At 53.4% G+C, this 16,500-nt stretch overlaps 4 protein-coding genes across 4 annotated transcripts; 2 read left to right on the top strand and 2 right to left on the bottom strand.

Moving 5' to 3' along the window:
- Positions 1 to 566: 566 nt before the first annotated feature.
- On the top strand, positions 567 to 3,187 carry J4E92_002121 (uncharacterized protein; the record flags this gene model as incomplete). The annotated part of the gene is made up of 3 exons (XM_051493527.1): positions 567 to 1,513; positions 1,565 to 2,462; positions 2,516 to 3,187. 3 exons carry the CDS (start codon positions 567 to 569, stop codon positions 3,185 to 3,187), a joined length of 2,517 nt encoding a protein of 838 aa, XP_051356758.1.
- Positions 3,188 to 3,609: 422 nt separating this feature from the next.
- On the bottom strand, positions 3,610 to 4,645 carry J4E92_002120 (uncharacterized protein; the record flags this gene model as incomplete). Its single annotated transcript, XM_051493526.1, has 3 exons — positions 3,610 to 4,443; positions 4,584 to 4,589; positions 4,637 to 4,645. 3 exons carry the CDS (start codon positions 4,643 to 4,645, stop codon positions 3,610 to 3,612), a joined length of 849 nt encoding a protein of 282 aa, XP_051356757.1.
- Positions 4,646 to 7,164: 2,519 nt separating this feature from the next.
- On the bottom strand, positions 7,165 to 8,032 carry J4E92_002119 (uncharacterized protein; the record flags this gene model as incomplete). The annotated part of the gene is made up of 3 exons (XM_051493525.1): positions 7,165 to 7,754; positions 7,843 to 7,906; positions 7,955 to 8,032. 3 exons carry the CDS (start codon positions 8,030 to 8,032, stop codon positions 7,165 to 7,167), a joined length of 732 nt encoding a protein of 243 aa, XP_051356756.1.
- Positions 8,033 to 11,059: 3,027 nt separating this feature from the next.
- On the top strand, positions 11,060 to 12,464 carry J4E92_002118 (uncharacterized protein; the record flags this gene model as incomplete). Its single annotated transcript, XM_051493524.1, has 2 exons — positions 11,060 to 11,571; positions 11,702 to 12,464. The coding sequence occupies 2 exons, from the start codon at positions 11,060 to 11,062 to the stop codon at positions 12,462 to 12,464; spliced, it is 1,275 nt and encodes a 424-aa protein (XP_051356755.1).
- Positions 12,465 to 16,500: the final 4,036 nt, after the last annotated feature.

The following is a 16,500-nucleotide window of genomic DNA, read 5'->3' as shown; positions in this document are numbered from 1 at the left end:
AAACTCACACGGCCAAACCATATAGTGATGCAATACGACCACAGATCCACGGCCTGAGGCGTCAAATCCCGTGCTCCGAACAGGGTCATCAGAAACGCAAATCCATCTGGAGCTACTTGGAGTAGAAGTAGACGGGAACTAGTAAGGCTCCGTTGCGATTCAGTGGCGTGGAAACTTTCCAGATCTAGCCCTCGCTCTAAACGTCACTGTCAACCGCATTTGTGGCGCATCATTCAACATGCCTCCAACACGTGCATGCCGCCCTCCATGATGATCGACGCCGGGTTGTACCCACACCTACCATGTGGATCGGTAATAGCACATAGGAGGAGATTTCATAGTCGGATCGCCCGATGTGGCTGTCCGACTACCCGACTAGAGGTTGGACATCGTACAAGGTCTGGAGATGGCTCCCGAGTATTAATGGGGTACCCCCGTCCGTTATTTCACAGACACAACTACCCCGGGACCTTCATCTTGGTCATCGTTAATACAACATGACCTCTCCATCCGGTCTTCCTTCCGGCCTTCCTTCCGATACTCCTGCAGAACATCAATTGGCAGACATGACTTACGCACATGGACGAAAGTCCAGTGAGATCGTACAGGATGTCACTGTCCCTGCGCATCTACTTCGGGCCACTGGTAACCTTGGATCCAAACGCGACAAGACGTATACCTCACATGGAACATGGGAGCCTCAAGCAGAGAACCCTTTCCTCGATCCCAACGGCATAGGAAGCATACGTCGTCGACCAACTCAGGACTCAGGCTTACACCGAAATGGCACCCAACGCTCCACCAATCTCGAACGCACAGAGACGCAGGGCGAACGCAGGAGGAGTAATCGATTCTCTTGGTTCAGTAACACTGGTCCCAAAAGAATGTCGCAGCAAAGCGGGGTACTACCATCACCAACAGAGGAAAACATCAGACCCTTCAGGACCCTTTCTTACATCCCCGGGTCAACGGACGTTCTAGCTCTCAGTCCTCGGGGCAGTCGTGCACCATCGCCCAACTCTCTCAACAGGACTACGACTGCGTCGTCAAAGTGGTCGAATGAGGACCCTTTCGCGACCAGGCCCAACTCGATCAAAGACAATCCTTTCGCAACACAGAACAACTCTTACCGGAATTCAACAGCCTCCTTGCCTCAGGAACCTGAAGCTGCACACCAGGGTGGTCGGCCCCGGAAAGGGACTCTAGAGTCCGTTGTTGATGCCATGGTCCCCAACGCTCTCCAGCGGAAGATGACCAATGCATCTTACTTTAAGAGGAGTGAGATGTTTGGTACTTACGAAAAGGCGAAGCAAAAGGGACAAGAGATTCAGCGAAAGAAGTGGGTGCAGTACACCTTCGAGTACGCCATCTACCTCTTCCTGATACTCTTCGTCTACTTTGTTCTTATCGGAATTCCGCTGTGGAAGGGTGCTGTGTGGTGGCTCTACTGGGTCGTGGCCACAAAGTTTGTCATCGCTGGTGGTTTCGGTATCGTGCTTGGAATAGCGCTATTGTGAGTTGACACAGTTGCATCGCTACCTCTTCTTTTACTAACATAACCCAGCTACGCATTCGCTCCTCTGCTCATCCTCTTCGAGAAGGACCCGCCCCCTGCCGACTACACCACAGAGACCAAGATCCAGTCCAATGTTTCCGACACCTGCCTTATGATCCCTTGCTACAAGTCTGCTGGACTCATCGCCAACACACTCGAGGCCGCTTTGAAGATCTTCCCTCCATCGCACATCTTCGTCATCGCCAACGGTAACAGCCCTACACCTCTCGACAACACGGAAGAAGTGTGCCGCCCATACGGCGTGAACCACATCTGGTCGCCCATCGGATCAAAGATTGTCGCTCAGTTCGTCGGTTGCTACGCTGCGAAGGCTTTCAAGAACGTATTGCTCATCGACGACGACTGCGCACTGCCCGATAACTTCCCGGTTGTCACTGAACGTCTAGTCGGCAAGGTCCAGTGCATTGGCTACACCATCAAATCCGTCGGACCAAACGGGTCAAAGGGCAACCTTTGCCAACAAGCCCAGGATCTTGAATACAAGCTCAGTGGTATCCAGCGCGAGTTTGCTGGTAAGATTGGTTCTGCCACCTTCCCCCACGGTGCCATCTCCCTCTGGGACCGCGAACTCCTCGTCAAGACTTTCCACGAACACCCCGGTTTCAGTGTTTCTGAAGATTGGTTCTTCGGTCACGTTGCCCGCAAACTCGGATGTCGCATCAAGATGTGCTCGCAGGTATTCGTCGAAACCGAAACACCTACCGCTGTCTTCATCTCCGGTGGTGGCTCTCGTGGTGGTTTCGGCGAGATGACCATCTTCTCGCAACGCTTCAAGCGCTGGAACTTCTTCTTCGTCAACGGAATGTACTACAACATGGCCTACATCTTCGGTAGCTGGAAGCTCGGCTGGTGGGAGATTGGCGCAAAGATCTTCGTCTTCCAAGAGGTTAGTAACTCACAATCCATTTCTTACTCATCAAAATCTAACAGTCTCACCAGGTCTACGAAACTCTGCTCTACCTCCTCACACCCTTCATCCTACCAATCTCGTTCTACGTCCGCCCTTCGTTCTGCGGCTACCTCCTCGCCGCCACCGTCGTCATGTACCTCATCAACAGCGTCCTCTTCAACGAAGTCCATCTCCGTCGCAAGGGCGAGCGCGTTGGCTGGGTGCTCATGTACGTGTACTACCTACCGTACAAGATGGTCTTGACTGTCATCAACGTCGCCAGCTGCTACTGGTCACTCTACAAGTACGCCCGCTACTTCGCCAAGCGTCATCCCAAGGTTATCGAGGACGAAAAGGCTGTCGAGGTCGTCATCCGTCTTGAGGAAGAACAAGCCAGTCCAGAATGTGGTCTCGGTCGACGCATGACGGTGCGCACCATCGGTACACGTGGCAGCATAGATGAAGGCGACGACCACGACGACGGTGTCTCACCGATGGATCGCGTTGAGACGGGTGGTGGTGCTTACGCCATCGTCACAGAGCCCGAGCACGCCCACTCCCCTGGCCTGCAACCACCCCACCACGTCAGCACAACACGTCCCAGCAGCCCTCTGCTACGAAGCGAGGGCGTTGTCGCTCGGGACTACTTCGCCATGCAACAAACAACGCCTCCCGCCGATACAAATGTCGACGTGGAGAAGCAAAATCATCAGTGGATCTGAGTATACGTCCAAAAAGTTTACAGCGCAAAGACGCTTTTAAGTTCTAATTTTTTAACACTTCTTGTGTTTATACTTTTTTCCTTTGTCATGGGTCGGTCGGCGTTCAATCATGAGTACATGGGCGGCATTCTGTTATATACCTTTGCATACTTTTCATAATTTCGTCTACGGTCGATGATTACATCCCGATTCAATACATCACGATTCAATATTCAACTTTATGGTACTACCTTTTGAGTGAAATGTCTGCCTGGCCGCTACAACGATATGCTGCCGGGGGCGACTCTGTAACCCAAATTAGAGTGGGTAAGCAATACCCGGCTTCTCGTACCCAGTAAATACGTCAAACATTCTCTATTCTGTCGTTTGATCATTCATCGCCCTACCACAGATACCTCTCTTCGATTCCTTCGCAGTCTCGATCACACTGAAGCACCAGCAGTCGCATCACCCGCGTCATCTACCACCCTTTCCTTCCCACCACCACCACCTCTTGCACCACCTCTTCCTCCTCTCCCACCGCCCCTCCCACCCTTCTTCCCCCTCTGCCCATCCCCAACCTCCTTCTCCCACGCCTCAACATCCACAACCACACCCTCAGGTAACTTCCCCCCACTCATCAACACCCCACCATCCTTCTTCCTACTCTCAACCCTCTTGAAGAACTCATACGAAAGCAGCCCTTGCTCATTACCCTCTGTGAGTATAACCCCGTTTTCTGAAATGAAGAACTTGACACCAGCAGCAAGCGCAGCATTGATGTCGATGTAAATGAGAATTGTAGAGTTTGTGCGCATGCCTGAGATGACGGGTGCGGCTTCCTTTTCCTCCGTGGTGGAGTCGTCGAGGGCTTTGAAGCCAGCGGGGAGGCCGGATGCAAAGTGCATGTGGTTGCGTCCCATGCGTCGCATACCGCCGCCTTTGAGGATGAGGTTCCAGGCCTTCTCGTTAGTGCCGTGGACGACCGTTTCAGGGACATTTCCAGCTTCCTGGGTGATGGGTGTGAGGAGGCCTTCGGAGTCGACTTTAATGGAGTGGCCTTGGTTGGCGCGGATGAGGTAGTCGGCTGGGTTGTCGGATTCTGGTATACCTTCAAGTGCGTCTGGTGTGGGTTGCTCTTGTGTTGCGCTGTCCGATGAATTCTGGTCGAGTGAGGATGCTAGGATCATAGAGTAGCGTTGTTTGTCGTTGTTGGCGACGATGTCGCGGAGCTCAGGGAATGTGACTTTCAAGCCCTTGAGGGTTTTGGTGTTGAGCTGGGGAGTGTCAGTCTCCCGTATGTTGTAGTTACTTGCTCCATCTAAACGTAAGCGGATATGAGAATCTTTGAATACCCATGTCTTCGTGTTGAACGTGTATCTAACTTCTCGAGACATGAGGTAGAAAGCAAACTTACCGCCTCCTGCACATTGACATATCCACCCTTTCCCAGCTTCAAGCCCTCCTGACCAGCACCATGTCGCAATAACCAACTGACTTTTCTTGACACCTGCACATCTCTCGATTGATTCGCTGTGTTGCGACTTCCGCCACCTCGACCACCTCTTGCCATCGCTTTGAACGATCTTGTGATAAGTCGTGAAATGTTTGCGGAGCGTTTGGATCAGAGTGCTATTATAGGATATCAGAACTCCGAATCTTTCCTAGTCGAGAAGGATGATGCGTAATGAGTCAGATTGATGGCCTTGGGGAATGATGGAGTTGGTAGGGGCAGGCAGGCGCAAAAGGTTAGTGCGGGTCAACTTTTGTGTGGCGACCCCGCAATGATTGGATGCGCTACACGTTCAATAATAGGAACGCGACTGCCTCATGGAGATGCCTGCCAATTAATTTCAGGCAACATTTTCTCTCCAAAGTCATATCTGATCGCACCATGTCGGTGTTCAGGTTTCTTGCGTATAGCTTGTAGTATCTACTGCAGCAGCTCGGCACCTCCCAACCACGGAAGACACCCCGTTAGATTTACACAAACCATACATTTTCAAACAGCTTTCAAAAGACATAGTTTTACAAATGATTTCAGCTGCAGCGCAGAGGGCTATACAAGGGTTCGTCGTATCTCTCGTGCTGGTAGATGCTTTCCGAACGACTACATACTGGGAAGATGTCCAGTCTGATAACGATAATGGTTTAGACAATCCGAAGAGTTTAACAACTGGGATTGAGACGACGACCCTGAAAGGATGTCGATGGAAATCGTACCGACCAGATCTTCATCTCTACATGCCCAACGTTCCCGAAGTCTCTCCTACAGGAAAGCACCGCTCTTCCGTCGACTGTACACCCAGAGCTGCTGTACGAGGCATCTGCGTTCCTTCCTCTTTCGCACGACACCAACTGATCATGTCATCAGCTGCGCCCGTCTGTACATAGGCGACGTTATTGTCAAACCCCAAATAGTGTCAAGTTTCCGATGACTGTCTGCCAATGAACCTGTTGCGGGTACCAAGTCTACCACCTCTTCCGTAGCCAATGCCCCATCGCCACCCACAAGAATCTCTCCAATCCGTCTCAGCTCATCTTTGAGAAGCCGCATACATCTCTGAAAGTTGATATTATACGTGCTCTCGGGATAGACTGAAGGTTTGATGTACCGCGTAACCACTTCAAAAGTGATTTTCTGCAAGTTCTTGGGTAGTCGTTCGAGGAAAGTGAGATCCGAGCGAAATTTCCAGGCAGATTGGTCTACTTTCTCATATAATCCCGTGAGTTTCGAGCGAAATGCGTACTTAGAGGAGTCGCATTGTTGCCATCCATGGAAATCGTACACGCTCAGACTGAGTATCTGCAGTACTGGCGGGAAGGTCGTCAGGTGATATATAAATTGCTTGGTACATACTTCTTGCTGTGGGTGTAGGCAGATGACAGAGTACTTATCCTCCTCCAGAGGTTTTCCCACCCCTTCCGGATGGCAATTGATTCCAGTATTGATCCGTACAATTCTGGCTTTGTCGAGACGAAACAAGCCTAGGGGCTTTGCAGAGGGATAGATCGGCGTAAAGAAGAAGTTATTTTGCCAAAAGACGGCTTCCCTGTGGAATTGGTGGACACACTCTTGGAGCATTCGTTTGTTGAGCATCATCCACCCCGGAAGACCCTTGCCGCTGTGCCATTTGGCGTCTTTGAATTGTGCCCAGTCCGAGGGAAGACCGTCCGCATGGAAGGATTCATCGAAAGTCGTCCAACGGACGGACTCGTCTCCATTTTGGGTATACTGAGCCATGACAGAGGTGTTGTAGTGGCGAAAGCGGATTATGGTCCCCGCAAGAGTGTAATGAAGAATTCGTTCTCTGATGTCTAGCGGCAGGACGAAGAAAGGCGAGTCGCCGGTGCTTTCGCTTTGAGAGGTTCGCGCGCTCTTACGCGTACCGCTGCGCGTGCTCCTGCGCGTTGAGGTATCTGCATCATGAATGCCCGAGAAGAGTTTCTCAACCCATTTCGCGGGTTTGGCCTTCTTTTCTAATACCTCCGGCAGTACGAGACGTTTATGATGAGCTGGTGCCATGGCTGGTATCGTAAGATTGGTGGTTGAGTGCAAATGAGCGCGTCGTGTGTGCAAGTGGGGCATATTAGAGCCCCTGGCAGGGATGGTTGTTGGCGTGCCAACCTGAGTGAAGGGATAGCTCTTGGCGCGTCTTTTAGGGAAGCAACGACGAACATGGCGGCAACAGACACGGCTCTGTGAGACTGGTTACATATTCCCACAGAGTGTGATAGAGCCTTCCAAGCAGGGACACTGTACTCAAAGCTCATTCTAGGTGCAGTCAAGCTGTCTGGAATAGAAAGCCCAGTCGCACTTCTCACGCAGTATATACGCCATCATGTTGACGGCAATATAAAGTATATCATTCCATCCAACGCCTAATGTTGATAATCCGGAGTCGAACACATCAATTGTGCCCGCAAGTCTTTGTAGCTATCGAGCTCCTCCGTGAGCACTAGCAAATCCACACGACACCACTTCCGCATGCACCTCTTCAGCATGCGCAACCCTCCTTAGGACCCTCCGTCCGTGCGCTGCCCAGGTTCACCCGCGCATCCTCTTGCCTGTTCAAGTTTGTCTGTCCACCTACACCACGAGGCCCCTTCAAGCTCGTCTCTGGGATAGCATTTGCGATGGCAGTGAAGACCTCGGCGACGTTGTGCCCCGTCTTTGCACTCGTCTCGAAGAAGAGCAAGCTCTCCTCGTCTGCGTATGCCTTTGCAGTCTTGCTAGGTACTCTCCTCGAGTCGGCTCCATCCTCTGTTGGCTCGTCCTCGCCCTCAGCTGCGGGGGCGTCATCTGCATCTTCTGGGCTCTCTTCATCGGCGGCGGTCGCCAGATCGAACTTGTTTCCTACAAGCGCGATGACGATGCCTGGGGAGGCTTGGCGGTGCAGTTCGGCGACCCAGTGCTGGGCTTTTGTGAGGGAAGAGGGCTTTGTGATGTCGTAGACGACGAGGGCGGCTTGGGCGTTGCGGTAGTACATGGGCGCGAGCGAGGCGAAGCGTTCTTGGCCGGCGGTATCCCAGATCTCAAACTTGATGGTTCGGGTGGGTAGGTTGCATTTCTGCGTCAAGAATGCGGCTGTCAAATGGTAAGTCAGTCATAGTTTGGCAGTATAGGGATGCGGGTAGTGGTTGAGCAGCATGTCCGCATGTGGCTGTGTACGTACCTCCGATAGTAGGCTCTTTGTTCTCTTGGAAGTCGTTGTTGACGAAGCGCATAACGAGGGATGACTTATGGACGTCAGTCTAGAGTCGCGATGAAGTCTGCTTGCTTCATACCTTTCCAACGGCTGCTTCTCCTAGCAGCACGAGCTTGACGCTGCTGCTGGGCTTGGGTTGCGCGGAAGCGTCCGCCATCGTGAAGTCGTGATAGGGCTGTGGTGCGGTTTTCGCGGGGGGTTAAGCGGCGACTGAGGTTCTAAGACCTGGAGAGTAATGGACGGCGGTTGTTTGCGTCGTGATGAGGCGATAGCGGTTGCGATGTTGCAGGCAGATGCTTTGGAGATCGCCGAGAGCAGTGACGAATTCGTGCACGTGACTGACTTACTAAGATCGGAAAGCACTTGGCGTGCGAATGCATTCCGACACAACTACTTCAGTGATTTGGCTTATCGATGCTGCTTCTATCTAGCACCCGTAGACAGAGCTCATGATGAGCGTCATGATTCCTCAGCCTTCTACGCTGGTAACTGGAGCATCTGCATCACATCAACTGCTCGGCAAGACCCATCTGGACTGCGGATACATTACCTCCAGAGCTCTTAGACATGTCGACTTGGTAAGAGTGCAGTGAGGCTTGTTGAAGTTGCAATTTGAGGCACAGCCAGAAACTATGCGACGTGGAAATGAACCTCGCTCTTAGCTGCTTTACCAGCCCCTACAAAGCATCGTTGAGATGGCCTCTGCTTCTTGTTGGCGTCTGCGTGTAAGAAGACACTAGATGCATACATACATGGCGGTCTGTTACACCGTCTCCACATGAGAACATACAGTAATGTCCGTCTTCACAACCGTTTACCGCTGGAGAAGTATCTAGATACATTCCGCGGACATCCGCAAAGCCGACAAGGCCCGCATCAAACATGTCTCGGTATAAAGAATCACGAATGCACACACGTCACTGTGTGTGCATCTGGCCAGCCCACGATGCATGCCGAGGATCTGCCACCCCGATGCAGGAACTTAACTTTTTTTGTATCAAGTAATGACTGACGTCACACTGCTGACGTGAAACTTAGCTGGCACAGATCCGCACAGCCCACTCTCACCGTGACCGTGGGCGAGTTCCGTCCCAAACCAAGTAACTTTTGGACTAAATCTTGACACGTGCAACCAGCAAGCTCAATCCTGGTTGACGCGGAGGTTTTGTCCGCGGTGGACCTGACTCCTCACTTGGGCCGTCAAGACACCGGAATCTGTTACTCGACGCAGTTATGTGCAACATGCAATTATTATACCATAGTACAGTGATGTGAGGATATGCAGGTTGTGGCGTCGTCGACCCCTCAGCTAAGGCGCGCAATCTCGCAACGAAGCTATTCCAAGGCCGTGGGACTCCCGAATCGGCAGGCGCGAATTGCACCCCTCTAGCACCTGCATGGGCATAGACACCACCGGAACGTCTTACACATGCCCAGTGTACCCAATTCCAAAGCTGCGGACCGCTCAGTTTGATGCCAGACGGCTGCTCTACCGTAGGTGGTTATTGGTGGTGAGAGGCTACACCGACAAGTGGATACTACGCGTGTATGGCATTCTGCTGCCCGGACTCCGACGACAACGAACAATGGCATTGCCAGTGACTATCCGTCACTGTGGCACTCTATGCATCCCTGCGACAGGCCACGATCTCGACCCGTTGATCTTAGCCGATCGCAGCGGTGGTAGGACAGGAGCGTAGGAGCGAGCGGTTTTGTTGTACGGCTGGCAGGCTGTCATGTGTCTTTGACTGTGTGGTGCAGGTGCCGCACCACTCAACACCCAGCGACCCCACAGCAGCGAGCAAGACGACAGGGTGGTGGCTTGCGCGATAATGTGCAGCACAGACGCCGTGTGCGCGACCGATCGCGATGACGCCAAGCCTGGCCTGCTATCCGAGCGGTTTGCGAGTGGGTGCCCAGGTGAGTGGAGTCAGATAAGTCTTTTGCCCTCAGTCGCCATAATGCAAACTGCACATTGTCTGCAATGAGGAAAAGAGAGGGTCGCGCAAACACCTGTTGGCAGGCGATGATCTCTTGTGTAGCGCGCGCAGCCCGACACAGCAGCGATCGGCTCGCCTTAGCCACAGCACTCCAGACAAGCGCTCGGTTCCCCGTGTCCTTGATCCGCCCGAACCGGACTGGCCCAAGCGGCCATGGGCAAAGTAGCTCGAGATCGGCGTTCCCTATTGCGGGACCAGGTGTCTTGACATGAAATCACGCTCGAATCACAGCCGCGGGGGCTCACACGGTATGGCGCACTAACGAGGGGCCTCGAGAACCTGCGTTGCGCCAGGAACACGCACAAAGGGTTCCTGGATTTGTGCATGGGGATGCGCAGGAGAGGCAGCAGAGGCAGCCAGAGTCAGAGGTGTCTGGAGCAGCAACATGGGTGAAACATGCAATCAGAGGGCGAGGGCGATGGTGCGCTCCCTGCCCGCCACGGCCCCGTGCGGTCTTTAACAGGAGCGGCAGCATGGGCGGCCTCGTTTGTCGCTTCAGCCACGGCATTGCCGCGTACCTTTTGAGGAGGAGGCGGCCGGGGTCTCGCTATCAGTCACGTTGGTCGGGCGTGGGCTGTGAGCGTCCGGCTGACCCCAGATGCCGCGTGCCATGTTTGCGACCAAATAATAAAAAGTTCCTGGCCGCTGCCACCGCTGCACCCATCTCACCCACTTCCTTAACCTTGATTATTACCGCTGCCGGGTCTGAAACGGGGATATTTGGCCGCATTTCTGAGGCTGCGAATCGAGACTCTCTGTTGGACACAGTAACTCCATATCAGAAGCTCGGGCATCACCCCACTTGTCGAATAGCATTCCGGGACCTGTCCACACGCTTTATTTTTGAAATCAGCGCCTCTCCAGCTAGCAGACGCCTCTCGCACACATCTTGGATTATTATTTCTACCGCCCACGCCTGCGCTGCCCTGCATTGTCTCTCAGCCGCATCTCGCTCTATTACCTCCGACACCTCGGAGGCTGTGCAACTACTCCGCTGCCTTGCTGACGAAGCGGACAACAAAGCAAACACCCGGCCGGCGACTTTTTTACTGCAAGCATGACTGTCCACAAGGTACCTATACACACGCTGCCAATTGACCGCCCCGAGCTGCGCTGACCGTGCCGCCTGCCAGGAGCCCATCAACGTCCGACCCGCCAGCCAGCAACGGCACTCGTCGAGCACCATGGCCGGCTCGCTCCCCAAGAACCGCCCGCACTCGCACTCGATATCCGCCGCCAACCTCAACCCGGCGCATCGCGTCACACGCCGGAAGAGCATGAGCCAGACGCCTGCCTCCAATGTCGCGGCCATTGCGGCGGCGGCCAAGGGCATGTCAGGGGCGCCGCTCGAGGGAGGCAGCAGCAATGGCCTGCGCCGCTCGTCCAAGCCGACGTCGCAGTTCCGGGGCCCCAACATGGCCCTCCACTCCACAATGGCGTCGAGCATGCCCGGCAATGGCGCGCAGTTTGGGCCCAGCAGTTATGGCGCCGCGGCGGCTAAAAGCGAGGCTCTCACCGACGGACCGACACTCGCAACCATGTTGGAGCAGGACAAGGCCAACTCCAAGTCGCGGAACCGTCGCGCGAGCGAGGGCTCTCGCCTGTCCAAGGGCGACGGCAAGCGAAGTGGTAGCGATCTGAGATGTGAAAAATGTGGGAAAGGCTACAAGCACAGCAGCTGTCTGACCAAGCACCTGTTAGTAACCCTTGGCCGAGCATGGCCCTCCCACATACTTTCACGACTCATGACGAATGCCCTTTCCTCTCTCGCACGCACACATAGACTGCCATGCCTCTTGATAGTTCCGCGTTGACTTTTCTTCTAGTTGGGAGCACACGCCTGAATGGCAGTACACATCTAAGTTGCTCATCTCCAAGCACCAGCAGGTCCAGCTGCTTGAGGCCGCCTCGGTCCTCGTCGCCATGAACAAGGAGAGCGACGGTGAGAACAGCGACCGCTCGTCCCCGCCTGCCTCGGGTTCGTCTGACCTGCGTGAGGAGTTGAGCTCCACTGAAACTACCCCGCCCCCGCAACTCGACGACCATGCCGTAGGATCCTACCCTCACTCGCACTTTGGCACCCGCTCCCTCAAGCGCTACTCGGCCAACAGCTCCGCTTACAGCCAGTCGTACCAGTCCACCGTCTTTTCCGACAACGGTAATGGCCACCACTATCGCCAGTGGAGCAACGTGTCTGACCGCCCCACTACGTCAGGCACCTCGGTTGCCGGCTCCTACCATGACGATGCCAATGACCATGCTGACCTCGCTGCCGCCGTCGGCCTGCTGAGCTGCTCGTACGGCACCCCCAAGACGGGACCCGTTGCGCTCCCGCCGGACGTGCCGCCCGTGCCCCCGCTACCAGCAAAGTATTTTGACCTGAATGCCCGTACCCTGTCAGGTAGCACCACCGTCACCGCGCAGCAGTCGAGTATGCGCAACAGCTACCGCTACCACAGCGAGAGCAAGGACGTCGACATGGACGACGACCACTTCGCCGACGAAGAGGACTACCGTTACTCCAACTCGCGCAGCCGCGGCCGCATCGACGAGGACGACGACGAGATCTTCGGATGGATGGAGGAGTAGGAACCTTCTGCGCTTGACACGCCCTTACGACGTCCCGACATCTCTTGCCATGTTTCTTTCCATCGCCTCCATTTCCCACCGTACTTCCGGCCCTGTACCACAAACCAAATACCAGCCATTTAGCAATCTATCTCCGCGAAGGAAAAAGACGCAGCCTGCACACCGAGGAGAGGGCCGTCACAACCCCGACGACGCCCTTGAGGTTAAAGTACAGGTCAATCATCCGAACCTGCCGTCTTTTGCTCACCTTTGCGTCGAGAGCCTAGCACCTGCAACAAATATCCCGGAGTTTTTTCTCTTTTCCTTATCTTTTTTTCTTGCCCAATCTTCATCTCTTCACCAAGAAACTTCAGCCTATTTTGACATAAACCCATATAACTTTACAAATACTTTCAATGACGACGGGAGGACCATGATGGCCACGCTGGATAGCGTGGCCTGGATGGAAGGAGAGGAGAGGCGAGGGGTCTTTCCAATGTGTGTATGGTCCAGCCATCTTCTTGTACATTCGGCTGTGGAAACCTTTTTTTCGAAACGAACCTTGAGGATGAGAGGAATCAAGATTGAAATGCCAAATAAAACATCTCAGTCGAAAGGGAAGAGTGCCCAACGTGCGAGTGTATTTGCTTTGAGTGAGGAAATCGAAGTGCTCCCGACCGAGCAGGACCCCGTTCGTATATGAAAGCCCAAAGCTGACGAGAGACGAGGAAATTGACAACACAGAGACGGGAAAGAGAGGCGGGGGCAACCGGTCCTTTTTGATAACCCAACCCAACGTTGGGTCGCCGAGATAAAGCGTGCTGGGACGGAGCTGCGAGCTGACTGGAAAAGCGGCCAAGACCGTTGGAGGTTGGGGGAAAATCGTGCTTTACCTTCCTCAGTTGATAGCTTAGTTTGGGACACCATAATCCGGGGCGCCGGGTGAGCGTTAGTACCCAAACACTGGGTCTAGCTTCGTTGTTGCTGGAGATCCGACTGGATGGCTGGATGGGATGGTTGCTTCCGGGCTGGAAGGTAAGTAAGAGGGAGAGGCGCTAAGATTCATGGTGATGGTTGTTTGTTACGTGGATGGGATATCATCGTGATGTTTGTATGTTGGCTGTCGATAGGCGAATGCTTGAATGGTTGGGTTGAGTGGACGGGTAGGATACCCCGCTATGCTATGCCATGCCATGCCATGCTACCCCACGGGATAACAACAACATCACGTCAAAAGGTGATCGTGATCGTGACACCTTGGCGAAAACCAAGTAGAAATCAAGATGACAGCGTGTTGACATTGTTCCTCGGACCAGTCCTTATACACATCAAAATTAGCTGACGTACACCTCCAACAACCCACCTCCCCTTCCGTCCCCCGTCCCGCAACACACATCTAATCAGGTGTGGATCGACGGCGATCGCAAATCCTACGTTGTAAGCGAGACCCCTCAGCGTTGGATATGCTGAGTGAGGCGGGTCGACAGCATCGCCAACTTCCTGTCTAGGGAACGTGAGTGCGTTTCAAGTTGCGTGGTTGTGGAGATGAGGATCTTCGATCTGTGATGGGGCGCGTGAGGACTTTGTTGGTTGGTGGGGGGACAAGGCTGGGAAGTGGGGTATCGTGTATCGTGATGAGGGAAGGATGCGAGGACGCGTGGTTTGTTGTGGGTTTGGCGCGGTGTTGGTGGGTGGTGTGGGTGGAGGGGTGGGTTTGGTTGGTATCGTGATGTTTGTTTGGCGTGTGAGGTGCGAGGTCCACGGGTTGGTTTGGGAAGGTATGACGACAGATGATCTGCGGCTTTGGGCGGATGGGGAATGGAGGGGTATAATGAAGCATAGAAGATGAATTGTATATAGAGCGATGCTGCTATGCGTACACGAATGTCAGCATGAGTACTTCCATGTACGATAGTCCGCCTGCCGGTCGTTGTTGTCATTGTCGAATGCCGTCCTGTCTTGGTGTATCGCGTTTGTTTATCGATGAGAACGAGGATCGGAAATATCGAAGCTGCAATAGGTTAGCATTGAACTTCTTCAAGGAACAACAAGCAGTTGTTGTATATCAGAGCAAGGCTGTAGGAACTGAAACACCTGACGCGCATGAAGCGGCATGAGAGGCAGGAAGAGGTCATCCCAGAGCACTAGCAGAGCTATAGCGTAGGTTTTCATTGCCCAAGAGTGTGCGTGTAGGTATGTGTGGGGTTTCTCGAGGGGAGGGAAGATGTATTGCGGGTGATAGGTGATGGATATCGTCCAGTCGGAATTCGAAACTAATGATATGGTTAGCACTGTCTGCACAGTCAAAGGTATGTAAGTATCGGACGATGGACGAGTCGAACTATAGAAAGGAGAAGACTATGCTCGATCGACCAAAGCCGAGGGGCAGGAAGACAGCTTACCACGCACAGCTTTGGATGAACAGACGCAAGAGAACAGGCTGGGTATATAGTCGAGGGATGGTTGTGTGAAGGGTTGGAGTGTCACTCAGCTTTGCGGTCGCCATGCGACATCGTGCAGTGTCGCTCCACGTCCATATCATGCAAAGACCTGCGCCTGGCGATTCTCTGGCCATTTCGAAGTTCTTCCTAGTCTCTTCTGTATCGCTCGAAGCTGCGCAGTGGTGGGTTCGTCGGGCGAGGATCGTGGTAGACAGGATGGCATTCCTGCGGCAGTCGTGGGGGCAAAGAGCTTCACTTACGAGGTATGCTGTACGTAGCTTACCAGAAGATGCAGACGTCAACTGGAAAATTCGTTATACCTCACCTCACGCTAGCACGGCCATGTGGCACGATAATTCGTGAGGAAGGTGGGGGAGTTTGAGATGGGAAGGCGCGGCCGTCTACATGACCCAGCACAACTACAATACCGCTACACTACCACCCTCGTCTTCCCATTGATTGTCGTCGTTGTCCATCTTTGCGGTCGGTGGGTGTATGTATTTGAGAAAATGAAGTGGGGGAAGTGAAGGCGGGTGAGTTGCGGATATAGGTAGGTTGGTGGAATGTGATATAGGGTATGCCAACTCCTAGAGATGCACACAGGTCTTCGATATGTTAATCTGATCGCGTTGGTTTAGCTACGGTAGACACGTTAGCAGAGTAGTACAGACGTGAAGGAGATACTCACCTCAGCCAGAACAGACGTAAGGATCTCGTAAGGTAGGCGCAGAATATGACACTGCGAGTCGTCTGGTAGTGGTCTTATTGCTACTTGTGTTGATGGCTTGTATTATAGCGTAAATTAGGGTGGCTCGGGTTGAGAGGAAGACTCACGCAAGAGGATGTAAGAGAGAAGTTTGCGCGAGTACAGCCATGGTGCCTTCCGTAAACGCGTCGTCACGCGATGACGCGCGCCTTCGTCTTCGCTGTGCGAGCTTTGCCCGAAGCCTTTTGCGGAAAAGGAAACGACGCTTCCGTTGAAGACTGAACAGGTTTGCCGCCTACATCAATGTAGAAACATGCGAAGTGGGTGATCCAACGTCAACGTAGGCTCCAGATGTGACAGGGAAAGACTGTACGTAGCATCGCAGACAAGTCTCGCTAGACCGAGGCCATGAAGATACCCATAAATACACGATCTTGCATTGAAGATGGTGGGTACTTGTGAAATCTTCAGGTTTGATGGGTCACTGGGCATCGTGCCTTCTGGATTTGATGTATCGATACAAGTCAAGCCACGTAATGAGAGACTCATACGAAGAGTCGAACATAGCAGATGATAAAGGGAACAGGCAGCCGATGGCTGAGAGCTAGAGAACTATACCTGTCTTGGCATTCCAAAGATCGACAGACGTCTTGATCTCAGCACGAAGTGAGGTAGCTGAATTGCGCATCTCAACTCTGGCTCGCTTCTGGGCCTGTTTGAGCTTGCGTCGTGCCACAAATCGTTGTGCAACCTTTTGGAAATAAATTGAGGCCTGATGGACTTATATTCAATCCTGGGTCTAATTGAGATACATGCAAACATAGAACCCAAGACAATGGCTTTGTAGTTGTGGGGATGAAAAAAGATGTGGCTTCGGGCATGGCGTCACTCACGACCCTGCAGATGCGCA

Source organism: Alternaria infectoria (assembly GCF_024043175.1).
Source record: "Alternaria infectoria strain BMP 0036 chromosome Unknown scaffold_2, whole genome shotgun sequence".
NCBI lineage: Eukaryota > Fungi > Ascomycota > Dothideomycetes > Pleosporales > Pleosporaceae > Alternaria > Alternaria infectoria.
The sequence above is the reverse complement of the archived record's forward strand: the minus strand, read 5'-3'. Positions and strand labels throughout refer to the sequence as shown.